At 42.3% G+C, this 27,990-nt stretch overlaps 1 protein-coding gene across 1 annotated transcript; it reads right to left on the bottom strand.

Moving 5' to 3' along the window:
- Positions 1–9,166: 9,166 nt before the first annotated feature.
- Positions 9,167–27,682, bottom strand: ppp1r14c (protein phosphatase 1, regulatory (inhibitor) subunit 14C). The gene is made up of 4 exons (XM_079571886.1): positions 27,293–27,682; positions 13,442–13,525; positions 12,440–12,472; positions 9,167–11,118 (listed from the first exon to the last, which is right to left on the bottom strand). Exons 1-4 carry the CDS (start codon positions 27,524–27,526, stop codon positions 11,044–11,046), a joined length of 426 nt encoding a protein of 141 aa, XP_079428012.1. The 5' UTR covers positions 27,527–27,682; the 3' UTR covers positions 9,167–11,043.
- Positions 27,683–27,990: the final 308 nt, after the last annotated feature.

Genomic DNA, 27,990 nt, shown 5'->3' with positions numbered 1-27,990 from the left:
TTCCTACTTGTGTTTGTTGATTTGTGGGGGGATGAGATTGGGTACATTCAATTCAAAAACATGTGGAGGTGATGGAGACGTACAGGTCGAGGAAGTGATTGATTTTAAGGACGAGCGCCCCCTTCGGTCCTCTGTGACTCATTAGGAATAAACGTTGTGCTGAGTGTTTGTGGATGCAGGGGAGGCAGTAAACATCAGGGCGGAGGGGCAGAGAGATTAGACAGGCCGGGTTTACCAAGTAGGATCAGTCATCCAGGGACACGCTGCATAAAGAGTCGGTCCAGGCGTTATTGTCTATGATAGCGGTGGGGAAAGGGGCTGAGGATATTTGAGCAAAGCAAGTCAATGTTTGCACGTTTGTATTACATACCGCGGATGCTGCGATAATAAAGCGTGCTTTTAGTGCAACAAAACAACCCATTTGATTTAAGAGATCTTTTTCTCCCCTTTGGCTTTGAGTCACACCACCAAATGAAATACCCCTTGGTTTGCAATGATTTAGCGGCTTATTAATTTGGCATAGGCTTTCATCATTATTATAATGGTGCTGGCAAGTCTGTCTTTCTTTTTTTGATTGGACCATATTCCTGATTTGCATTTTTGCACCTGCACTTGTAAATCATTTCCTAAAATATGACCTATATTATGGGAGAGATGAGTCGCCCTCTGCAATTTGTTCATTGTATCTTTTGTTTCAGACATCAGGACTTATTATGGCATCAAAATCGGTCTAACTAATAGCCCTGTTGTTGCTATAATTTCAGCCAAGTAAACAAATTAAGTTCCATGTCTAAATGTAGGATTGTACTCCTCTAATCGCTTTACTTCCGACAGCAATTACAGCCCGGCCCGGCGCAGTGGCTACGGGGATGTACAACATGTGTAGGAGAATCGAGAAGATAATTAGGTTAACGGCGCATATATGTGGGGAGCAGCAATTTCATTTCTGCCCGAGAACCGCACTCTGCCGCTCCAAACACCCCTGTCAACAGCCTCATTTACAGAAACACAAATAACACATGTCGGTGCATATGAGGCGACAGCGCAGCCTCTTCACAGCTTCCCCATGAATGTCACGCAGTCGTTTCATGTGCTTATGTTGGCGTTAATGATGATCAATACTATCACTAAAACCTTCTCAACTAATAAGATAACGATGAAAAAAGAGAGACTAAAGAGCCAAGAACCCTTAAAACTGAGACATAAAAAATACATGTTGTATCCAAACAGAGCGAATTACATGGATTTACAAAATGTATAGTATAACATAGCAGGTGAAAGGTATAGGAATGAATTAGGTTGTACAATATACTGTATGAAGGCCCATGAGGCAATGCAATATATCATTATGTGAATTTATTGTTGCTATGTAAATCTTGAATGAATCTAAATTGTGAAACTAAATTGACAGTGGCTTAAGTTCTCGCTCATCCATTTGGCCAAACGACAAACTAGGTATAATTGGTTTTGTGCTCCTTGCTGTGTGTTTCCTGAGCTATTTCTTTGTTGTCTACAGCCCTCTCTCGTTCCTTCTCGTCTGCTTTTCCTGTCTGGTCTGCCCCCTCTATCCTTACATTACCTTTTGCAGCAGCAGAGAGAAGCATATAACTATAGCCACTGTGGCCACTAATTTGACAGATGACCTTAGTTTTTTAGCTGTAGGGATTTACAGGGATCTTAGGGCCACTTGAAACGTTCGTTGTAATCTTTTTTTGCTTGGAAATACGATGGGTTATCTTAGGTCTTTATTCAAGTCAGTTCAGGTCATGTAGGAATTCGTAAGTTCAAATTCAACCAGGAACTATCCTAAAGCAGTATACTTTTTTTTGTGTTGGTTGGTTCCATGAAATTAGGGTCAGGGAAGGTATCCAGAGGAAAATTTGCGCAAAAAAAATAAAAACATCTTTATATAGTACAGAAACATAGTATATGGGCCATATACGTACTGTATTTAAAAGAAAGCGACAAAAGATACACCCAAAAAGACATTTCGCCCATAGATTATTATCCAGACAGCCCAATGCGTCCTCAACTGAGAGGTTCTGTAAACAGACAACAACTCAGCCGAGGGTCGGAGTCAGAGTTAGTCAGAGTCTGTAAGATGGAGTTCAGTCCATGAATTTAAAGTGTCAATGTTTGCTCACAACAAGAGTCTTGGCCTCTTCGGGTCAGATAAAGTTTGTTTGTTTTGAATAAATTGACACAAAGGCTTTTTAGCATAATAGCATTTATATTAGAAATTGTGATGCAGGAAGAGTGCCTTGGTTATCTTTTTGGTCTTTATGGTCTTTATACACCAATGTACACAGACACTGGAGGCAAGGTGGGTGAAGTGTCTTGCAACCTTTGACCATCCATTCATATGACGTGGAAAGATTTTTATTTTTGTATTCCTTCTTTAATAAATTGGATCGGATCATTGCAAGATGATGAAAGTATAACCAGCCAGAAGGGGTCAGTAAAGACAGTATCTTTAGTGGATTGTTTAACATTGTGCATAGTTACTGCCCGAGCATTTACCCCTTAACCAGGATTGTGTTTTTGTATTCCCCGAGTGTTAATATCCTCTCTAATTGTCCGCTTTATTATAACTCACTAGTGACAGATGGCAATAATGTGAATGATCTGCTCTTGCCCCCCTGTGGATAAACAGACGACCTCCCACCAGGAAGTCCCCTCGTTTTATCCAAACACACACGCCTCCAGCACATGCGCCCACACACACACACACACATACACACACATACACCACACACAGACACACGCACCACACACACAGACACACACACACACACACACACACACACAACACACGCCGTCACTCAGCAGAGCCAGGCAGAGAGTGAGCACTGTTTCTAGGTACAAGAGCCAGCCAATCTGAGCCCGCTGCACCCCTCAGCCAATCACAGCCAGGAAAACATGGCTCTCGCAAACACACCAGCAGACATATGGCCGTGTGACCCAAGTAAATAGAGCTATTAATTCTAAATCCTCGCAATTAATCCTGTGTCATCATAGTGTCTGAAACAGGGATCTGCGCATCTAATTTTATGTAATCACACTTATGATATCAACTTACCTTCAGCAAGTCTTACTTTCACTTCATGTATTTACACATTTCAGACACATGATAAAAGGCTTGTGTGTGTATATTATTATTATAGTCACCACCCCGCTACCATCTGAAAGATAAATGATCACTTTTGTGTCATTCAGGCTTCTTTCTTATAAGCACAGACCGCCAGCTCCCCAAAGATTTGTCAGATTTGTCATTACTGTGTCTTGAGTGGGCAATAATGTACTGTGTTACTAGTAATTCAATAAAATGTGTTCAATCCTCCTTCAGTATATTGGATGTGCATTGGCTTGTGGGTAAAGATGTCAGTGTAAGTATAATGCATTTTTATTGATTGTGAGCCTGCAGGATAGTTTATTACTATGACAGTGACACTGAAAAGTGTGAAACATGCTTATAAACACATCCCAGTGAAGCATTGGGATGTTCAAAATGCAATAGAAATGATGGGAATTAGTTGTAACTATAGCTGACACTTTAAACTTTTGCTCCCTCTTCTATTGTTGTGAAGGGGGAAAAAATCAGGTACAGGGCCTTTAAGGTTTAGACCGACACCAAACCCGCGACCTTCCAGTGCCTGCATTGCAAGTGGATGTGTTTTACAGGGAAATGAAAACAAAATATTACATCTTTTAAATGGGGAAAATGGCATCCATGACAAGGAAAACGTGTGACTTGAACCCATCTGTGGGGTAAATAAGCTAAAACTGGTACATTTCTCGACACAAAATCAAACTCCAAATTATGAAAGTTTAAAAGATTTCCTGTAGTCACTAAAGATTTTGCAGCCAAACATTTTAATAGTTTAAAAGCAAAATGTGAAAGCAGCTTGATATGCACACCCAAAGTCATGTTAGAACTCGTGGTAGAAGAATAGAAAGAGTAGAAGTGGCAACATCAGTCTGACTGAGGATGAATACGCCTCCATGTTCTTCTGCTCGAGAAGCCCGGCTGTAGCATTTATGTCTGGAGTCCTGAAAAATGAATGGAATCATCGTAGTGAAATTAAAGAGATTTCCCACAATGCTCTGCACAACACACGCACAGAGTCACGTGCAGAAAGTGAAAAGTAGAGCACAGGCTTCAATGTTATATAGTATTTATAAAGGTGAAAATGGCCGCTCTCATGGATGAAGCTGTGCTTTGGAGAACTATCAAATATTGAGGGAGTATCTGAAACAGTTCAACTTTGTGGAAATAACTTCATTTAATCTGCATCTATTGAACTCTCTTTATGTTTTCCTGTTACTTCACTGAATTCCTATTGAACTTGCATTGTTTTGGATTTGACACTGTATAGAAGTGTTTTTGTCAAGAAATTGTCTTCTTTCAGTATGTTTTTCTCATACTAATTTGGAATATAGGTTCAAGTCAGATGCCCTTCCAAATGTTACCATGTAACTTTAGTATGTGTGCTGGTTTGTGACCCTTTGTTGCTAAGTTGGAACACTCTTTTGAGAAACAAAACACTTTGATTTCTGTCAGTTAAATTAGTTTTTGTTTAGCCCAGTACCATAACCAGGGCTAAACCTCCCCATGGTTACCAAAACTCAAGGACCACTTTGGAATAATTCTAGTTTTGTACTTACAGTAGTATAAACAAAAAAGGGAGGTCTGTGGGTCTCCTCCCACGGAAAATTTCAATGAAGCTGAAAAAATGTTAGTGTTTTTTGACTACTTCAAATAGTATTTGATCGTCGTTGTGTCCTCATGGGCCAGAGGATATAAGCTTGAGGAATGGATTTTGCCCCCAGACCTGACGATGCCAACCTCGGACATAGGACCTCACAGAAAGTGCAATTTGATCAACCAGATGAAGAATTTGAAAATTCACCTACCATCAACTGTCCTTCTGTATCATTCTTTATCCAAGATGCACTTTTGTTTATGCCCATTTAGTTGTATTAAGGCAGACAGGCATTTTAAGGGATTCAAATTCACAAATCAACCATCCATTGCTGCACAGTGGAAATATCCTATGGTGAACTAAATTGTTTCATTTGCATGTTTGTTGCCATAACCACCTCCATGTTCTGTCTTTTACACCGCCGTCTCTTTGTGCCCCTAATAGCTGCTGCTGGGTGGCTGGATTGCCTGTCACATGAATGAACGAGCAGGTCATAGCAGCGTGACACATCTCCCTGGCCTTTCCTTCGACGCACCAATCTGCCACCGCAACAGCGGCAACAAGACGGAGCTCTATCGTCCATCTGAAGGGGGAGCGGCAGAGGACAGGCTCATGGCGGGTGTCACGCTATCTCTCGTCTCTCCTTTACTGCCCTCCTTGTCTCTGCCGGTTTTTATTTTCCCCACATTCGTATGACGGATCACTCTGGAGAGGGTTTTTCCTTCCTTGAGATTGGAGCTGTGGGGGAAAGCTATAGGGAATGGAAAAATTGAGATGGGGGGTGATGCGATGACGATATGGAGCTATTTTAGTTGCGAAATGCCGTCGTGTAATTCTATGTTGTTGTGTTGATTTTGGATCGAGTTTCAGCACACGTCGATAGGTTGCACTCATGTTCATTTGTCAGTGTCCAAATCTAAGACAACTCAATGAATCATTAACTATTTTCAAACAGAAAAGTCCACTAATCCTATCATTATTTGTATCTAAACTCATGGTGAAAAGTCCTTACAAGTAACAATTCTGCACATCCAGGGTCTGCGTAAGTCTTCATAGGGCTTGGGGGCCCTCGCGACATCAGGGCCAGTTTGGTTAGATGATTCATATTCCACAAAATGAGACTGAGAAGTCAACTCCCATCCCTCACCCCGACTACATTTGCAAAAACAGAGTAGCCATTAGTAGCCAGTAGACAGACCCCCATGGCACTGTGTAGCTACAGTGCCTCTCGTTAGTATTCATACACCTTGAACTTTTGCACATTTTGTCATGTTTACAACCCTAAACATAAAGATTCTATTTTTATTTTTTTACTGAACGTTCACACACAAGTAACAGACAACTGTGAAGTGAAAGCGAAATGATACATGATTCTGTTAATTTTCAAAAAATAGAAAAGTGAAAAGTGGGGCTTGCATATGTATTCATACAGTATTTTCTGAGTGCATTAAATTGCCTTTATAACATTCCTAATGACGGCAGAATGTTCACACCTTGGCCTAACGGTTAAATAGAGGCCACCTGTGTGTAATCTACTCTCAGTATAATTTCAGCTGTTCTTTCAGGCCCTCAGAGCTGTGGTCGGAGTGTGTTGGTCACTGAACAGCATAATGAAGGTCAAGGAGCACCAGAGAGGTCAGGGATAAAGCTGTGGAGAAGTTTAAAGTAGCATTAAGTTATACAAAGATTTCCCAAGATTTGAACATCTCCCGGAGCACTGTTCAATCCATTGTTCGGAAATGGAAAGAGTATAGCACCACTGCAGACTTACCAAGACACGGTCACCCATCTAAAATATCAGAGCGAACAAGGAGAACACTGGTCAGAAAGGCAACCAAGTGCCCCAAGATAACTCTGGAGGAACTGCGAAGTGCTGCTGCTGAGCTGGGGGAAACTGTACATGGGACAACTATAAGTCGTATTCTTCACAAATCTGGCCTTCATGGACGAAGAAAGCCATTATTGAAAGGAGGCCCTAAAAAATCCCGTTTGAAGTTTGCTAGAAGTCATATGGAGGACACAGCTCCATGTGGTTTGGTCAGATGAGAGAAAAATGTAACTTTTTGGCCCAAATGCAAAACGTTATGTATGGAGCAAATCTGACACTGCTCATCGTCCTGAGTGCACCATCCCCAATGTCAAATATACGGGGGGGAACATCATGATGTGGGGCTGCTTTTCCTCAGCGGGGACTGGGGAGACTGTAAGAATAGTTGGGAACATGGATGGAGCCAAATACAGAGAAATTTTGGAGGAAAACCTGCTGGAGTCAGCAAGAGAACTGAGGCTGGGCGGAGATTCACCTTCCAGCAGGACAGACCCTAAACACAAAGATAAATCTACAATGGAATGGTGTAAAGACAAACATATTAATGTGTTAGAATGGCCCAGTCAAAGTCCTGACCTAAATCCTATTGAAAATCTGTGGAAAGGTCTGAAAACTGCTGTTCACAAACGCTCTCCTTCTAATGTGACAGAGCTGGAGTTGATGTCAGTCTCTACATGTGCAAACCTTGTAGAGTCAAACCCAAAAGATTTGTGCTGTTATTAGAGCAAAAGGGGGTTCCACAAAGTATTCATGCATGCTGTATGAATACTTATGCACGCCCCACTTTTCACTTTTCTATTTTTTGAAAAATAACAGAATCATGTATCATTTCGCTTTCACTTCACAGTTGTCTGTTACTTGTGTGTGAACGTTAAGTAAAAAAATAAAAATAAAATCTTTATGTTTAGGGTTGTAAACATGACAAAATGTGCAAAAGTTCAAGGTGTATGAATACTAACGAGAGGCACTGTACATACAGGCCAACTCTGCCCAATTCTTTAAATAATGTTACGACTGTGTGAGGGAATTATTTCACTTAAGTTATTTTGTGCTGACAGACGATACATTCAGTGCCTGTTTTGTTTCATGTGGATGGATAAGAAGTTATTAGAGATATTTATCAAAGCCCATCACAAAACATTCTAGCGTTCTGGCATGCCTACAATCTCAATTTCTAACCATTGACAGATTTGGCTCAACAGTGACTTGTGGATGCCCTTGTGTGGCGTTTTGGCCAGCTGACCGGACGCGACACGCTGGCCGGCAACAGGAGCTGTAGAGGCCGAGAGGGTATTGCTCCAAGTCTTTCCCCAGTCTCCTCACATTCACCTTGCAGTCCCAATTATTCAAGGCGGCGTGCGCGAAAGAGCTCCCTGCAAACCAGTCAGCCGGCCCCAGCTGTGAAAAGTGGGTCACAGAATTTAAAGGCGCACTGCCACAGCTCCCCGCAACACGAGCGTCACGTGGATGTGCGCTGTTGAGCATCCCTGCAGTGCAAATCCGCAAGGGCCGTGTGAGAATGTGTGTCAGTGAATCAGACTTTTATCACGTTCGCTCGCTGGAAAAGCACAGCATTGTCAAGTGTCTCTCTTGTCGATCTCCTCTTTTAGCTGGCCTATATTCTTCCTCATGAACTTAGAGGTAAAGACATGCACATAATCTAAGCTGAGGTTGACTTCATACATTAATGATTCATTTAAGCGAACCGGTGCACGTTTTCTCTTAGAGCAGGGATCTCCAAGCAGTACCTCAGGAGCTACCTTTCTAGGTAGTTTTGCTAAAGGTTTTTCTTAACACATTTAACGACTCACATTTTATATATTTTCTTTTAGAACATGCTGAACACAATCTACAAACATTTGGGTCAAAATAATAATCCTACTCCACTTAAATTGCATTTTACACAAGTGTCTTTGCAGCATCAGTAGCTCTCTGACGTTTTTGTTGTGTAAAAGTAGCTCTCTGAGTAAAAAAGGTTGAAGACCCTTGTTTTCTAGGGTCAAAATGACCACAAACAGCTCTAAAAATCAATAGAGATTTTCTTCCTAGCAACCATCTTCAGTGGGCCAGTGGGTTAATACATATGGGGCTAGACACGCCGCAGAGGAAGGCTACTCATGCGTGCTTTAAGCAATAATGTCATCCAGTGATGAGTGCTTTACCCGATCAGACAGCGTGCAGGACTGTCCTAGTAAGCTCCAGCCTCACAGAGAAAACACACTGCAAGTGGATGCTCCAATAGGCCCTTCATGCAGAAACACAGACATGTGAAACACTGTGGAAAATTACCCAGAAAAGTATATGTGTCTGTAACAAAGAGATGTGCCGTTATCCATGGCACCAGTCCTGACTCACATTTGTTAGGATAGAACCTTGGATTTCATTATGTCTAGGGGTCAATTGTCTTTGCAGTGAGCCACTGAATTAGAAAAAAAAAAGTTAAGATCCTAACACTCCACTCATAGCTCTAGATGTCAGAGGATAGAGGATAATCATGCCTGTTGAGACTGTTTGGAGAAGTGCAAGAACAGACATGCAAAATAAGAAAGTTTAGGCAAAATAAATCAACATTGTTCAACAGTCTTTCTTCATTTTATTATAAGCAAAAAACAACCACACACCACATTACATTTTGAAACAATAATGCTCGTTGTGGATTCAACTCAAACCAAAACATCTGCTGAAAAAAGAGCTTATAATATTAAAAGGTATAAAAAAGGAAAGTGTTCATTCTGTGAAAATAAAACATTTTGGGCTAACAAAATGTTTCCCTCGACATGCTACTTCAAAAAAATACATGCAAAGCTTTCTAATATGGACACTTCCAACACACGCTCCACACAGATACCCCATAATAAATTATAAAATATCATCCTATTGCCCTGAACGGTTTTCTTTACAGTGAGAAGTCTAAAGTACCTTTGACATCACTCTTGGGTGCCCCACAGCAGACCAAAATGGCGTCCTCCCCGAATTTCCATTTCAAAATCAGTGATCTAGAAAGCGCACAAACAAATGCGCCCTATCCAGGTGAAAATGCAAAGAGGACGCCCTATTAGCATGTCGCGCGCGCCTCCTCGATAAAGACGGACAACATCCCTCATGGACACATTTCTCTGGCAACAGTCGGGTTATTTTTAAGAAGCAAAAAAACTTGGGAAGAACATTAAAATACAGCACCGTAGTTAAAAAATTTCCTGGATTTTGCTTGAAACGAGAAAAAAAAAATCTACAAAGTCATACATGGAAACTAATATAAAAGATCTCTCTTTTTTTTTTTTTGCTTGGTTATAATATCTCTACTCAGTGTTTACTCTCCTAGCATGCAAGACGGGTGCTTTGCGAGTGGTGTGTTAGCTCAACAACACTGCCCTGCTTTTGTCTTTGGCAGCTGAGGGTTTTTCGGATCGAGGAGTGGGAAAGTGGCTCCATTGCCATTAAATTAAAAACCAAGACTAAGCCCAAAGTCATGGCAGTGAGCGGGTCGGTGCGTCAATAAATAAAGCTACCTCCTAAACATGGGAATAATCATTTTACTCAAACGGCAACTCTACAGCGCCATTGAAATCCATGGCCCCAGTTTGGCACACCTTCCCTTAAATGTCAGTTGTAACTACTTGCTTTAAGGGTCTTCCGTGCTCGTGGTTCAAAGCTAAGTAAAACATAAATTATCCTGAAAGTCCTTAAAGGCATCATTTGTATATAAACCAGTGTTCGGGCTTTCAACACCTAAACTACGCAACTGATATGTGTTTGAATGAAGCTGAAGGAAGAGCAACAAACAACGCCACACAACGTGATAAGAGTAAGGCTGCCAATCATACAGGTTTTGTAGTCTCGCACGGAGAACTGCAACCCCCATCATGCCTTGCAGTAGTACAGTGGTCTAGAATGGGCATTTCAGACTAAAAGCCCATTTTCTAAGGCTCTCACTAACTTGAGCAAGCACTGACAGAGACATGAAGAGGTCGACCCTAGTATATAATAGGATAATAACAAAACTGTCTCAGACCACATTTCAATCACATGAACAATAAATGGCAACATACAGTACAGTTTTTAAAGTAGTAACAGTAAAACACCTCAGTATAAAATGAAATATCATCCAGCACTGTTTCGTCATAGTGCCACAGTTATTTATACACCCACTTCAGCAATAACTGCCTTTACTGCCTCTCGTTTGGAGAAGCTCCTTCTGTGTACTTTTGAGTTTTGTATTGTAGATAGTACATCGTTGTCTTAAAAAGTTACATATGGCTCGGAGAAAGGTGATGTAATCCTGGTTTACTCTAGGGTTGATAATGTGATCAAATGTAATTTGCAAGCGTACCAGTGAACAGCCAAATATACCGACTTAGTGCAAAGAAATGGATGCCTAGTGCATTGTGCGTGGATGTTATGTGTATGTTTGCAGGTAGCAGAGTTGCAGTAATGATGTTATGATGGAGTTCTTGATGACAGTCCATTGGAGTGGGTAAATACAACTGAGATGATGAGCGGCTCTCAGAGCTATTATAGGCCCTTCTTTGTCGGTGCACTGAGTTTCCTCATTCCCCTGATCTTGCAGAGCAACTCTCGGACAAAGTCCTGCAGACACATCAAAAAAGACTCATCAGCAATCATTTAAAAATACATTTAACTTTAATGTTAAAAATATAAAGTTTTGAATCAGGTGTGATCAGGGTGTGTCATTTGGGGTTTTAATGTCAGTTATAGTGAATATATGAAAGGCTTTACATGGACACAAGAGACATCGTTCTCCCTTTCACTAACATGGTTTCTTAAGGACAATTGTAAACATAAATTATTATAATTTAACAATGTTTACCATCACCGTTAGTGATTATGTTTAGTGCCTTTTCCTGTCAGTAAACTACATAGTGCTAATGGGAGGACAGTAAAAACTCTCCTCTAACTACAGTAGGGAGAGGTCACTAGAGGTCAAGTCAAATACACTGGTAATCTCCCTCATTACATTCAAAATGACCCCAGTTGCGACCTACTACAGTAACTATCAGTGTTGAACAGTGTCTTGCTTCTCTCCCTGTTGTTCTCGACGTGTCATCTGCTTGAAACCATCTCTATACACCCTTCCTACAGCAGTCCTTCTTAAGCTCTTCTTGGCACATCCGTCACCGCCTCTTCCCACCTTCACCACACTCGGCACCCTTTTCTCCACTTTCGGTCTTTCCCTGTTAATCCCCGGCTGATGCCTTCTTTGTGGGACTGAGTTGAAAATGACATCTGCGCCTCCCTGTAGCGGGATTACAAACTGTTGTTGGTGGACAGGTAGCAGCCCTCGTAAACTTGCTCGGACACGGCGCTTCCAATGACCTTGTGTAGTCGTCTGACAGATGGGCTCCCTGGATGGCTAAGGTCGCCGTACTAATGTGATTGACGGTAATCACCAAAAGGGCTTAACTCCCCACACTGCACCAAACCCAAACACCTAACGCCCTTTAAGCCGAGGTTTCATTCAGACGGAAAGTGTGTCACGCCAGATTCATTAACCTATATGTGTAAAGTGATCTATAGGGCGACATATGTTCCCCATCAATGAATCAATGAAACAACAACGAACTCATGGGTCACATCCTATTAAGGCTGGTGTTACCCAATATCTATAATAAAATAGGTCATGAAAAATGGACTGAATGCATTAATCTGTGTCATCATCAGCTTAGCACTTGAAATTTCGCCTTTCAAATGTTAACGCCCCTGGATGTGTTTATTATGTTCACTTTGAATTGAACATCCAATTTAAAATCTAATCACAATTGTAATGCATCCAGTAAGATATTCTTCCAAACCTTACAGCTCTTTGATTAAGTATTCTTGTTTAAAATGCATGGTATGGTGTGGGGCATTAGCCTTTTGTAAAACATGATAAAATCCAGTTGTAACTTACCTCTGTTGGTTTATAGCAGTCTATTAATGATTCCTGTAGAGGCACAAGAAAACAATGTTAACGTTGAGAAGGAATTATGTTTTGTTTCTTAAAGGAGTACTAAGTAACTCATGCCCCTAGAGGCCATAAGCGCGACTGCAGGTGTCGTAGCATAGTTGCGTTTTTTTATTCATTAATTGTCTGTGAGAGTAAATACTACGCTGACAGAAAAGACAAGGTGAGAGAGGGATATTGTACATCCAATTACACAATGGAGATAATTTTTTTCCAGTCAAACTTGGCCGTAAATACTGTTTAAGTGGCGCTAGCCCGCAGTTAGCTTTGCCCGTTAGCCTGCTAGCTTCTTCTTCGGGATTCTATTAGTGTGTATTGGTGACTCCGACCCAGTGCAGGCAAAGTTGCAATTACCCCCAGAGAGACTACGAAAAGCATTTACAAGTTACTTAGTACTGCTTTAAGATCTTGTCTGACTTTCATGAGAAGAAGCACAGCGAGTCTCAGAAAAAAAGTAATACAGGAATGAGCAAACGTATTGCCCCATCTCCTGTAAAAAAAAAAAAAAAACATCTGGACATAAAAGACATACCATATTCATTCATTCATTTATCAGAGTGTGGGTTGACTAAAAACATTGAGCTTTGTAGTGACCAAGCGGCTGTATGAGTGGTCAGCATGGCGCTTTACTTTGCATCACAGTGGTCTCTAGGACGCTCTAGGATAAATTGTTTGGAAGGTTTTCTCTGATGACAGAAAACCTCACTAAAACAATTGATCCTGGAGCGTTGTAGAGGCCACCGTGATCGAAAGTAATTTCATAATAAAAATATAATACCTCCCTTTGATAATGAGGAGGTACGTATTGAAAAATGGCCAACTCCAGCCATCCACTCTCACACTCATCAATAAAGGGAATTCAGAGTCAAAAGTTCACCTACTGCCTGCATGACTTCCTTTAAATTAACCATGTGCTACTAATCTTCTGAGTTTTGTGTGAGAACATACCTGGAGTTTACTGGCTCTTTCATCGTCGCTGTTCACTTCCAACAAGTCGTCGATGTCGATCTCCACCTCAGGCATCTCCTCTTCCTGGAAAAACAGATGGTGACTGGTTAAAGGGGCAACAGATACAAGAGATTTTGTAACTCCGTGAGCCGACACAGGAGGTCAGGCGGATGTTGTGTGTGTCTATAGGCACAAACCATCTCAAACCATCAACTTTGAGAATGAGCTTTTTGGGCAAACAAGCAAACATTTATCTTTAATAAGCACGACTCCTGTATTCAAAAACATTTCCCTGCCTCATGTCCTCCACGCATCAAGCGTTCACATTTGACTGGGAGGAACTGGCCTGGTATGGAAATGTCATTTTGCCGAGGGCTGGGTCGTTAAGTGGCCCAGTGGTTAGAGGCGGTTCGGCTCAACTCCACTTCAAATGCTCCGGGCTACGGCTGTGCCTTTTACTTCACCACAAGGCTTCTGGAGAGGAAACATTTAGGGGAGGATCAACCGTTTTCCTCAAAGCTGCTGCCGCATAACGCATCTCCAGACTTTTGAAATTAAAGCCCAGAGAGTAAAAGACCACAGGGATGCCTAATAGACTGCACGTATGAACCAACAGGGATTTCATGATGTTTCTGTAAAGGCTAGTATAAGGTTAAGAAAATGCTTCGGCATAGAGGGCAGAAATCAGATTACCTTTGCCATTTTGTTTTCCTCATAGACATCTGGGCCAATTCCACATAGGACAATGTTTCTTAAAGCTTTATACTGTATCTATTTCTTCTTGCAGAGTCACTATGTTCAACCTGCTTTCTCAGATGCTAAGAATAAGCGGGTGTCAGTCGGTCGTGCAGGGACTGTTTGTGACTTGGGTGAGTGTGTGTGTGTGTGTTCGCCCAAAGCCAGCGCTGGTATTCAGACACAGAAGAACAGGCAGGATGATTTGAATTTAGCTTTTAGCACTAAAGCGCAGTCATTGTGGATGCACATTAGCGTGGGCAGATGATGTGCAGAGGGATATATTAACGTACAATAAGACTTTTAAAACAGCAGTGTACAATAGAGAAGCAAGATGACTATTATACCCTCTTGCATATCTTGTTTAACCTTTGTCTTCGTATATGTGGCACTTGACTACCTTTTACATTTGTTCACACAGCTGCTCGGAGGAAATTATTCAAGAAGACTTTAAGTGTCTTCCAGGCAATGCTGTGCAGCTTCCCCTTTGACCCCTTTCAAAGAATTATCTCACTGAGTCTCAGCACGGCAATCCTACACCATGGAATTCCATCTTACAGTATAGAATATAACATATATCAGCACTCAGTTGGCCAAGTGAAAAAAAATAAAAAATAAATCCAAAATCATGCAATCCCAATGTAATGTGCGGGCATATGAAAGAGGTTGGATGTTATGTTGTATGCATATAGTTAGACCATAGTAGGGCAAAGGAAATTTCTCAAAGGGCTTGTAGTAGACAATTCTTACCCAAATAAAAATCATTAACACTCATGACACAGTGCATGACATGTATTGAATGTCAACACTTAAACACTTCACCCCAGCCCCTGTGAATTCAAAGAAACACTATAAAAACGAACCGAATAGCTCTTAAGACGTAAGTAATAGCCGTCTGAGAGAATTGCATTGAGCTAAGTGAAGTAAAAGCCTTCCATTTATCAGTCTGTCCGCAGCAGGTCCAGTTGTCAGCAGGCACTCAATCAGCCCTGGACGCTGCTCTCGGTGGTGAGTTGGGCCAGCGAGTTCAGCAAAGTCAGTGAATAAAACGCAAACAACATGAGCATTTACACATAAGGACCCCACGCTGTGTTTTCTGCCATCGATCTGCGGTACAGTAGCGCATAGCCAGGCAATGAGATAAGTGCTGCTGTATGTTGTTCGCATGTGCAGCCTGTAATGACCGTGATGGAAAAACACTTAGAACAGGTCAGCTGTTGTTGTTGTCGTCTGGCCGCCGCTGCAGTGACCGGGCTGGAGAATAGTCACACCCGTAACCTCAGCGGAAAGTCAGTTGACAGTAGTGAGAGCCCGAGGCCGAAAGGCAAGTCTGCAGAAACCATAAACAAGTATATTCAAATCAAAGCAACCAAACTGGTTTAGTAGTTCTTCAGAAGTGTCCTTGTTATGGTTAGAGATTATTGACTTCACGAAGGCAGTGATTTAATTCTGAATTTCAAGTGGATAACAGTTTTGGAAATCAATTGTGCTGAGATTGTGTCATCTGACCCTCTGACATTTCCCTGATTCCTGGCACATTTCAGGAGTTGTTCTTCATCCTTTTCACTACTTTTTTGCTGATAATTTTCAGACTCTGGACTAAGATGTCAGTTTTTTAAGGTAGCTTTCAATGTCATTCTTCCTTAACTCTACATATATTAATTAAAGGTCCATTATGGAACTTTTTATGCGAAAAATCAAACTTGATATTCGTGTGTAATTTACCTTTTTCTGACCCAATGGCTGTATGAGTGGTTAGCATCATCTTTTACTTTCGGTCACTGTGGTCTCTACAGCGATCCAGGATCAATTGTTGGCAGGTTTTCTGGTGGGAGGGTCTGTCAGCGGTGAAAACCTACCAGATACTCTAAAAACAACAGATCCTGGAGAATCACCGAGGCCGCTATGATAGAAAGTAAAGGTTCCCTGCCAACCACTGGGTCACCAAAAGGTCATATACGCAAAAATAACATTTCCACCCCCCAAAAAAGTTCCATAATGCACCTTTAATTCAATCCATTTAGAATTTTTATTTGTTGGATTTTTCCACATAAAATTACCGTATGGATCATGGACAAAGAAACACAAAATTGTCCCCCAGAGCAGAGCAGAAGAGGGAAACATCAATCAAAAAGCAGATTGTTAAGACTACAGTGACATGGACTTTGTGTAGCCGCCAAAGCTAACTCCCCGTCGCAGTCACTCGTGAGCTATGGATGCACATGTGTCAGCCTGGCTTTCGCTGAGCTCTGAGCCACACACTGAGGCTTAAAACAGTGCGGTCCAACCCTGTGACTCACCTCTAACCTCATTCAGACTTAATAAATGCTGCACAAAAACAAAAAGCTCCACTACCTGTCAGCAGGAGCCAATCACTGCAGCTACTGAGGTGATTCACGATTATTCATAGCCTCTCCTATAAACTAGAATGAGTTACCGGATTGAGGATTAGGTTCGACAACATGTAATTGCACTATTTTTCTTGGACAAAATATATACAGGGCTTTAATTAAAGTGCGGAGGTTTGTTGGAGGCAATGGCGCACAGGCTTTGTTATATATAGATTGGCTTGTCCATTAGTAAGTTGTCCATTTGGTGCAATAATTAAGTTCAGTATATTGTCTCATGACATGATTATAAGGAAGATGAGAACAACAACTCCCTAATTAGCATAGTGAAGCAATAAGAGCAAATCTGCCATTGCTACTCTGTTATGTCAAATGTTCTTGTACCTTAACATTTTTGGAGCTTATACAGAAAATCATAATGCTAAAGAAATGTTGTTGCTTCTTCTAGTAAATTTTCTCCTTCAGATAGTTGTATGTGTTGAGCTAAATGTTAAGTTTTCCATGCATGACTTAAAGAAGAACTAAGTAACTTGTTTACCTTAATGAATCCTTTTCGTAGTCCCTCTGGGGGAAATACAAATGTTGATAGGATGACTGGGGCGTCTTTCATCTCCCCTGCTGGAGTCTCTGGCCAGAAAACCACAATTGCAACTATCCTGCCTCCGAGTCAGAGGCGCAATACACACTAATACAAAGAAGAAGCAGGCAAACGGCCAAAGCTAACTGCGGGCTAGCGCCACTTAAACAGTATTTACAACCAAGTTTGAGTGAAAAAAAAAGATCTCCATTGTGTAATTGGATGTACAATATCCCTCTGTCCCTTTGTCTTTTGTGTCGGCGTAGTATTTACTCTCACGGTAAGTTAATGAGTAAAAAACATGCTACGACACTTGCAGTGGCGCTTATGGCCTCTAGCGGCAAGAGTTACTAAGTTCTGCTTTAAAGGCAGGCACCAACTTCAGCAAAAAGGAATCATAAATGGATTACTGTTTTAGTCAAGTGCTCTGTGGTTCAAGAGATCTTAAGCCCCAGCAGTTAAACCTCTCTAGTTTTAGTTCAAGTGTGAATATACTTTTTACTTTTTGGGGGGGGGGTGTCTTGTTAAGAGCAGTACCCAGGAATCTTTACACTAATATCAGGTTGATTTGTTTAGTCAAAGGATGTTGTAGCCACTAAATAATTGCAATTTCATAGCAATTAACTGTGCTGCCCTATTATGGACACTTTAGGTTGAAGTTGGAGCACCATGGCGGAAACCCATACAGTGCCAATTCCTCTCCTCTGAATGACTGTCTGATTCAAGGCAATGGCTACAAATTGAAGTGTTTCGCTGTCACATCAATCCAGTGAAAAGTTCTATCGAGGAGGATCACGGCAGCTGTCAGGGAGAAGGAAAATGGAGGCTCCGCTGCCGACACCGATGTCATTTATTTTCAGGTCAGGAGTTTGTGTGGGGGACAATGAGGGAGTGTGACATTGAGCGGCGAGAGAGTGCACCAAACTGCATGACTGGGTTTCTTTACTGTGATAATAACAGCTGTATAATATGTCTGACATTCACAAACCAACCAGAGAGGGGACATAAATTATAAATAGGATCAAAAATAATAACAAACAAGCGGGAAACTTACACCCCTAGAGCTAAAATGAAAAGCAAGCCTGAAAAAAGGGTGAAATAAGGTGATCTTCCGGATAGTAGATCAATCACAAATATTATATGACGACGTGAAAAACAAAGAAGCGGGCCAGAAGTATTGATCAAAAGATGATGTAACGGGTTAGTTTGTGACTTAGCAAAGAGAAAGGTAATGATGCAAAGCCGATGAGAACCTTTTTTTTCTTCTTTTTTTTACCCGAAAGCCGCAATTAGAATTGATATGCACCAAAATGAACAACAAGACAGAGGCGCATTGAAGAGAAGTGGGTCACTGTGATGGTGAGACAGAGGGAGAGGAGGATTGTGCAACACGCAAAACCTACAGCTCAGCTTTCTTCCTCTAGCTGCAGTGCCACAGCGTGTCACATCAAAGTAGGGGAAGGAAAGGTAGGAGAGATAGAGAGAAATGACTCCATACGAGGGATATTGTTGTCACTTTTATCGCCATTCCAAATATATAGTCAGTTTATTTGCAATGTGTTTTGTCCCATTCAATTTGGACTTACTGGGTGTCCTGACAGCTTAAGATTTTGCAGGATGTCCGACACCATCTCGGATCAAAGTGGTTGGGAAAAATGCGTTCTACGTGCAAGTATTTTCCCCCCCGCTAGTGCTTTTCTAGTGCTGCAATTTGCTGGGCCTATACAGCAGCACGGATGAGGAGACTTGGATAAAGTTGGCTGCTGCAGCAAAAGCCCTTTCCCACGCTGAATCAGCTGTACTCGCAGAGGACACAGTGGTGTATATCACAGGAGGGAAAACGGGGCTTTGAAGGTGAAATTAACAGTAGAGAGGTTGAAATAATGGCGCTGAAGAAACTTAAGAGCTCCGTTCTTTTGCATATCTATGATCTAAAGTGGATACAGTTACTTTATTTTGGTTTAGATGTACTGTGCAGTTGTTTGCTTGGAATGTGCAGATGACCCAAATAGAGAGAATCAAAAACAAACAGAAAAGATGGGCTAAGAATAATACAAACAACAACTTCCTATTCATTTAGCTCATACCCCATCAAGAAACTGTATTGTAGCCACACATGTGCAAAACCACACTCGCAAAACAAAACTATCCAATACAAACTCCTGCAGAAGTAAAACCAAAGCTTGATACTGAATGAAAGTTGGGGGATCCCAGTCCATTTTGAGGTCAGTTTGCGGACCCTGATAAAAAACACTCATCAATGCCTGTCCTACGCCCTACTGAAAATGTCTATGTGAAGAAATGCAGGCTCGCAACACCAGCAGCATAATGGCTCTGCACATCATGTTATATCCAGTCTTTAGGGAACCTTCACGCATGGGTCACTTTTTTCTTCCCACAATATGCATTTTTCATCTGTCTTTCATCCTCTTGCATCTGACAGGCAAACTAATGGCTTGCCTGCACACTGCCCTCTTTCTGGTTTCAGGAAAGACATGTTTGAGGTTTCACTTATGTAGCCAACTATATGGTCTATAGACTTTATATAGGATTAAATCTGATATATAAATTTAATATCTTATTTATGTACCATCAAAAACAGGAAGGGCAGTCCGTTCAAGATGTGTCTGGATCTTATTATGAAGTCACTTTCTATTTTGCCAGTAGTTCACCGCTATGTCAAACCAGGGTGAGCGCTCTTCCCTTTGGCTAATATATTGACAGCTGAGTTCCATTTGCACCTTTGCCCTCAGCACACAGGGCAATGCTTCCAGCCAAACAGCAACGGACATCAATAACAACAAGGTCAGTAGCGGTCATCCAAGCTTAACAATAGCTGTCTTTTCAGCCTCATGTGGATTTACTAGGTTTAAACCAAGAAGTAAGAGGAAGTAAACCTGCTCAACTCAGACCATCTCCTTTAATAATGCATGCAAAGACTCTCGCAACACACACACCCAAATGCATTTACAAGTCAAAACAAAAATCTCTCTCACTCATTCCATCAGAAAGACATGAGTGTTTTGAATCTCTCCTTCTCCCCCCCCAGCCCCACCCGTAGCCAGCATCGAGACACTGCTAGTTTATGTGTGGGTCCATACACAATAAAGCCAGTGATTAGCCGGACAGAGAAATTCAGTGTGAGAGTGTGAAACGTTAACAAGTAAATGGCTTTCTATTTATGCAGCTGCTTCTCCCTTTGAAACACTTAACACAGCGGCTGATGGTGTATTTGAAAAGCATGAATGATTTACTGAGGAAATGTCACACATGGATCACACATTCGAGGCAATAATAAAGACTTGGACTTGTTGTCGATAGGCAGCCCAAATAGGTCAGCCAGAAGACTAAAAAGATGATTAATAATACAGATGATTGTTATTGCAATAATAGGAATATATCACAAAATCACTGAGGTCTATCTGACTGAGATTTGACTCATTGTATAGGCCAACATAGTGAAACTACAGTGAAAACATGGATTTTTCTAATTGTTCTAATTTTGTTCCATTTGAGCCTCAATTCAGTCCTCATTTTTTTTTCTTTTAACACCACTTGATGGAAAAATAAATTGTTTACATTTTTTTTTTCATACAAGGTTGAAATGTTGCAATTTGAACAAGCCTTACAGGGAAAGAAAGCAATACAATGAAAACACAACAACATCATAAATACCATTAGAATAGGCAAAAAAAAAAAGTGTCTTTATTGATTTGAAGATGATGTTTGGGGCTGATTGTAATTTGATTGCAAGTTGATTTACGCATATAAAGACCAAACGCTGCTTCTCCGTGTTAAATTAGCTCTAATCACCCAGTTATATAAGCTACTACAAGGAAACAAAATATACATTAATGGCAATTTCTAGTGTCATAAACGTGATACTTCCTGGACTTGTGAACGCTGTAAAACATCTGGCACAAATTCAAGTGCAATGTTGTATAGACTTTGAACTTTGGTGTTGAAAAGATGGGGTGTAAGCAAATCCTTGTATTTTTAGGTCCATTTTAACGATATATCTTGCCTATGCTTGTTATCCAGGGAAATTGTTTGTTTTGCCACATTGCCTCTATTTAATTTAAATGGCTAACAGAAAGAAAATTGCCATTCAGAACTTTTGGCCTTTTTCATTTTGGCCACCAGACACCTCTCACACCCTCTGCAGCTGCTAATAGAGGTGCGCACTAAAAAGGCCGGGCTGTCATCGCGTCTCATTTGTTTGGGCGCAGATGAAAGTATCTGCAGGTGCTGCGTGAAATGTGTCAACATGTGCTCGCTCGGACACTCGCGTTCTATTTTGGGAAGGCGAGATTTTGATTGGCCTGTGTGTTCGTGTAGTCGTTGCCAAGCCGGGGGAACAGCGCCGTGGTGACCTTCACTCATCGGATACATTTAAAACGCATTAAACAATCGTCGTGTTGGCTAGATGAACGCCCCATTGGGTTGCACTGCGTTTCATCGCCGATTCGACCAACTGCAGCTTTTGGGGCCTCGACTTTCTCACGACCCGAACATTTAAAAACAAATCTGTCTAAGCTGTAACATCATTTCCAAATAACAAGATAATTAGATTTCCTGCCATCAGTCAATGTCAGGCATCATCTATTAAGTGTTTGAGCACACAAAGGTAGGAGTCTAGAGTACAGCACTAGCATTGGTTTAGGTACTCCTGACTATAATGATTCCTGACTATAATGATTCTGACTCAATGCCTGGAGAAGGATCCCCACTGGGTGCTGGACTGTGGTCATCTACTGCTCCTGAAGCCCCAGTGGCCTTGAAGGATGGCAGTGATGACTAGTTTCCATACTGGGACAATGCATTTGTTTAAATCTAGTTCCTGTACAGCCCACTTGGTAGCGTTGCCAAAAAAAAGTGGCATTGTAAAAGTACTATTTTGGCGAAGTAGTGTGCAATCTATACTACAAACGCCTGCATGTTTGTACGAGTCTTGAAACCCTACCTTGATGGAAACAGTCTATCCTTGTTGTTGTCCATAGCCACATTGTGCTATTCCTAAACCTATTGAACTGCTGCTAATGACTTGGCTTGAATTGCACTCCTCCTCCTCCTCCTTCTGCTCCTGTGCTGCCCTGTGAGGTTCACATGATACACGGCCACTCTGATTCCCAGCAAAGGAAAAAAAAAAAACAGATGAAAAGCTAGCGAGCAAGCGAGGGGGGGAGATGTTATTGACAAGGTCACGGGAGATAACCGTGAAGGAGAAGCTCTTTTTTCCCCCCACCTTGAGATTCCTGATTAAACATCTATGCCACAAGACAGTTTCATAACCAACTGACCCGATTTTCAATACATCCATCTGCTGCAGTGCTCTTCTTGCTCCACTGGCTTTAAATATGTTCGGTGATCTTACAATGTAGCCTACACGTCCAACAATTCATGCACCCCCTGACTATGAACCGGCCCATATCTCCACTGGACCGTCACAATGCCCCATCGACCCTAAAAAGCCTTATAGATACAGTATGTCCTGATGGCACAAATCCTGGGATGCACAAAGCCAGAGGGCGCTGCCGCCAGGATCTTTGCCTGGCTTCCCACACATGAATAAGCACCACTGAGCGCTTGTTTATAAATCGACTATGGAAAACTAGGGCATTTCTCCCCGTCGCGTGCACCCCGACACAACAACTGCAATGTGGAGCGCGTCAACACTTTTTTGAAAATCAATTATGGCTGCTCTGTTATACTCCTTGATAGGAAAACAAATCAAGCTGCCGGACTCTTTTTTTCCCCCCCCTTCATCAGGATCGATCGATCTGCCGGGCAGACTTATCTGGCTTATAATCACAAAATGGATCTAATCTAGGACATCTTTCCACTTCCCCAAGCCTGGAGAAATGGAGATGATGGTGTCAGAAGAGGATGGTGTCTTATAGGGAAAACAAACCATGTACCGGTGTTGTATAGGTTTTTAGAAAGAGAGGTCACAGAAGAAGAGTGTAGCAGGCCTAGAAGATAAAGAAAGGGGGGAGTTCGGGTCAACAGTTTTGGAACTTGGGAAGAGACAATAAAACTTTTCAATAGCACTTCCTGAATAATCCAAGAATCTTTAGTTCTCAGCAGAGGATTGCTAAACTGTGACCATTAAAAAGTGATTCTCCTCTTGCAGCCCTAGAACCGGCAGCTTGTCAAGAGCCACGCAAATTCCCCAACAATAGCCAAAAAGGAGAAGAATACAGCAGCTGAAGAGCAACCGACAATGGAGGTCAATCACAGCTTATAAAGTATTAAAAAAAATATATGAGAAGCACGCCACTCTGAGCATGTCAATACTATGATCAAAGACTAGTAAAAAAAAAAAAACGCTAGTACAAAGTAACATGTATCCAGCCACCCCTCCTCCCGCTGCCCTCCTCTCTGTCCTTTGAACAAGCCAAATGAACACGGGCAATATCCCCCAGAGGAGCGCAGGGGAATCCATCTCTGACACAGCTCACCTTCTGTTATCCTATAGCCACAAACAGAGAGGCTGAGAGGATGAGAGGGAGGATGATTTTTTTTTTTAAAGTACCTCCGAAATGGGAGCACAAATGAGCCTTTATGAAATGGGATACGGCAAAAACCCAAGAGCAATTGACTGTTTAGACAGTGATTAACTTTGGATGATTCTGCCTTGCAATTTCAGACACTGGCCCTCGTGGCTTTCTCTGATGTGATCACTGAAATACATTATCCATACAATAATTTGTTAAACATTCGATGCCAGACAATCCCTTTATCTGCTTTGCTAAGGACCATGCAGGCGCTTTACATAGGGCCGTGCAGTGAATCTAATTGTATTTGAATTGCAAACTGGTCAATTATCGGCAAGGTGCTTTTTACAGTCAGCCCTGTGGCATACAGATACCTGGTTTCAAGGACTGAAAGGGATTATTAGATGGATTATTTAATGGATATCAAATGGATTTTTACATTAAACGGTACTGTAGTGATAATTATTATTTGTCGTTGTTGTTGTTTATTTAAAAGGTGCACTATGTAACCTTTTACGTGAAAAAAAAAAAGACTTGATATTTGCGCATATTTTACCTTTTAGTGACTCGGTGGCGTTATGGGTGCAGCATGGCACTTTCCCTCACAGTGGCCTTTATGACGCTCCAGAAACAATTGTTTTTTGGGTTTCTGGCCTGTTTCTGGTACAAACCCCTAAAAACAATTGATCCTTGAGCGTAATAGATACCACTGTGAGGGAAAGCAAAGGTGCCACGCTGCACCCATAACGCCACTGAGTCATTAAAAGGTCAAATGTGCACAAATATAAAAAAAAAAAAAAAAATCATCTAAAAAGTTGCATAGTGCACGTTTAAGGCTTATCTTGTAAATATGTTTATGAACCATCCATTTTAACCATTTGTTGTGTGTATTTTTTTCCATCCACATCACCCTAAAGCAGTGGTTCTCAACCTGTTGTAGCATTTGTTTGCTATTTTACCAGAGTGCCATTATTTGGTCGTAGTTTGATGAATTGTATTTCAGCCATTTGTCTTTTTCTTTGTTTTTTAAAAAATATGTAGGCTAATGTTCCTATTTTTCACGGTAAGACCCGGACGGGGGGTCACGAACCCTTTACCTGGGGGTCGCGGCTCCAAAAGGTTGAGAACGACTGCCCTAAAGAGCCCGAAAAAGACTACAGTATCTATCCTTTGTTTTTAATACAGGCTATTGTTACATCAGTGATTCAAGGAGCAAATCCAAATTGCTTGGTCATTTGATATGCTATCTTGTCCTTGAGCTGAAATACATACAAGTAATTAGATATTATTTATTATTAAGTCTTTTCCATGAAACAGATACGGTTGACCTTTAAGACGAGACGAACGAGACCAATGAGCTGTCACTTTCTGTCATAAAACACAGGCCTGTGTGGAGTACGTGACGCGAGCATCAAGGTGTTAACAGTCCTCACACCGGTGTCACTTCCTGTTTATAATGGTCACATGACTCTGACACACACCGTGCACCTGTTCAAAACATTTGCCCCGTCTCTTCACTGTCAAAGGGATACATCATGGCTGAAGGGATGAACGGTGTTCCACGGTGACACAGTGCCAAAATATTAATGGACTGCTTTTTACTGCTGCATGCGCTTTACAAAACCTGGATCACGGCCAGGAAATGTCCAGGAACAAAGTCAGTCAGCGCGTGGTTATTGGCCTGAATATTAGAACACGGCCGCAACAGCCATGAGTGATGGCGGTTGAGAAGATAAAATTGGTACTCTGACCGGCTAATTGTTTTTCCAATCACTTACAATGAGTTTCCAGGTTGATTTATGAGCAATTAAAAATCGAATAATAAATGCAAACCATATTTTTCCCTGTAGTGGCTTTGAAGCAGTGAGCAAGAGTGATTGAACTGTAGCAGCATTTGTTCTTTTTGTAGGGTTGCAGCAGTCATATATGCAGTCAAACACAACAACAATAGCATCAAGCAGGAGAGAAGAGTGCGCATAGGTCAAGAGCACGTCCACCTACTGAAGCCCAGAGCTCGCCTTTGAAATGTAAACCATCTACTGAAAGTCAGGACGCTTTGAAACAGGAGTAAGAACCACGGCAGGCGCAGCAACAAAACCCTGCTCAAAAACCCCAAGAAGGCGACATTTTTGGGTAATTCCACATGATGGGATTAAGCAGTGTCGTAAGCCGACGCGAAGTGTGTGCATGTTTGACTTTGGTAAGAGCAATCATTTGCATAATTTAGCGCCCAAAAAAAAATGAAAGAAAGAAAGACAGCTGAACCAATAGCCTGCGTTCCAGTCCGCAGTGATGATCTGCTTATCGGCTGGAAATGCAGACAATTTGTAAGAAAGCTTTTCAACAGTGGAGACTCCAGAGCTGCGTCTTTCCTGTGGTTGAAAGCAGGCCAAAAAGGATCCTTAGATTTACTTAATTTTGGACAGAACACTCGACTCCAAGGCTTATAGCATTGCACAATCAATAATAACAAGGGCAATACATTTTTATTTTATTTATGAATGCTTTTAATGGTAGAAATGGTTATCATGACTCCCATTCCATCTCTTGTGTCATCTGGGAATTAAACCAGCAACTCAAGGGCAGGCAAATGTAGCAAGAATCAAAAATAAGAATCAAAAGGTATGTTTGTGTGTCGTGCGGGATTTTTCCCATTGTAGACGTTTTCCAATAACTCGCCCTATGTTTCGACCTTCGAGCTGTTTGTGATGGAACCGAAGATCCTCTGGAAGACCTCTTCTTTAACGCTCCTAGACCTAAGACCTTCTACTTCATGTTTCACCACCAAGGAAGGGCCTTTGTCTGAGAACAGTGGCACAAACAGGTGATCGCTATATAATATCCATGTCTACATTCCCACATGGTTGTAATGAAAGAAGCCCCGTAGTGCCTTGAGACATGTGTGAACGCATGTGGCACTACCCCCCCCTTGCCTGTGATTGGCTGTTCGATGTAGCAGACCCTACACTGTACGTGCTTCCATGTGCATGCCTCAGCGCAGCCCCTCTGCTCAGTGGAAGGGGGCCAAATGTACGGAAGGTGATTGGCTGGTGCAAGAAGCCGGAGCATCAGCACATCCTTAACCCACTGCCCTTCTTTTCTCCTGGCGCCCCTCCCCCCTCCATCCTGCTCGGGCTGCATGTGTGCGCTGCGGGCATATCGTGCGCGTGTGGCAGCCACCAAACACATTTTTTTTTTACCCCCCCTCCATCCATCCCTGCACCCCTCGCTTCCATCTCTGTTTCCGCGCGGGCACAACAAGCCCCTCTGTATGTTCAAGAATGCCACTTGCGTGATTCTGCTAAATAATTGGGTTGTCAGTGACCAGTGCGCGCGTCCTCTCCGGCTAAACAGGTGAGAAAGGCTTCGATGGGTCAGAAGAACATGGGTTGCCACTACAGCACAAAGGGTAATTGGGTCAGATCAATGTCAAGGACGCGGAGTTGAGCCATCACTGGGGAATGCCGAGCGCGTAAATGGTCAGGTTTGGGTTCCACGTCCTGCCATAAAGTCACAACGGACAATGCGCAATAAAGTCAGCAGGGGGGAAAAAAGGCACAAAGGCGCGTTGGAGCATGTGCCACAACATTTTGTCAGCTGCATTTGCGTTCCCACAAGCAGAGGGCATCACGATTAAAAGGGCACCGCTGTAACTCCCCACACACTGCATTAAAAACTCAGGCTTTTCGCTCACCTCACAGTCGTACAACTCGCTGAGCTGCTCGATGATCCACTCCTCCAGCACCAGTCTCTTCCTCAGCTCCTTCCTGTCGTACTTCACTGTCACTTTGCCCTGTTTCTTCTGCACCGGGTCGTCCGCGGTGATGGGGGCCGAGCTCACGCACCCCACGCCGGGCGCAGGCTGGAAGAACACCCGGCTACCTGCGGTGGAGAGCGGGGCGCTGGTCTCGGTGCTTGCGGCCGACATGGCTGTGTGGACGTAAGTGCACCTTGCTTGGACGTGAAAGCGAGATGTGAAGAGAAAAAAAATGAGTTGGGAGAGGGGGGGGGATCTGTGAGGTGCGGAGACGGCAGAATGAATGAGGCAGAGCGGCAGACTGGCGAGAGCTGAGGTGCTTTTAACAGCGGCTATTTAAAGCGCAGCGCCGGAGACTGCTGAGGGGGCGGGGCGACACTGTAAAACTGACCAGTGTCTGTTCAGATGAATTGATGAGCGCTTCATCACCAGAGGACCTCCAGTGTGTTAGGTTAGAGGGAATTTCTCCAGGCACTGGTCTATCGAGTTAGTCTGTGCCATTTATGTCCGAGCCCTAAATGGGTTCATCTCACATGTGATAGGCTCTTCTTCTTTTTTTTTTTAAAATGTTTTTAGCCAAAATGTAGGCCCTAAGTGGAAATCCAGCATCGTAGGAATCTGAACTGGCTTGTGGA

The sequence above is a fragment of the Gobius niger genome (assembly GCF_951799975.1).
Source record: "Gobius niger genome assembly, chromosome: 15".
NCBI lineage: Eukaryota > Metazoa > Chordata > Actinopteri > Gobiiformes > Gobiidae > Gobius > Gobius niger.
Note: the sequence above shows the minus strand (reverse complement) of the source record. Positions and strands in the feature narration are given on the sequence as shown.

Coding starts and splice junctions, on each gene's coding strand:
- ppp1r14c (XM_079571886.1), bottom strand. CDS start 27,526: ATGTCGGCCGCAAGCACCGAGACCAGCGCCCCGCTCTCCACCGCAGGT. Junction 13,526..27,292: donor GCGAGTTGTACGACTGTGAG/GTGAGCGAAAAG, acceptor CTGTTTTTCCAG/GAAGAGGAGATGCCTGAGGT. Junction 12,473..13,441: donor AAAGAGCCAGTAAACTCCAG/GTATGTTCTCAC, acceptor GTGCCTCTACAG/GAATCATTAATAGACTGCTA.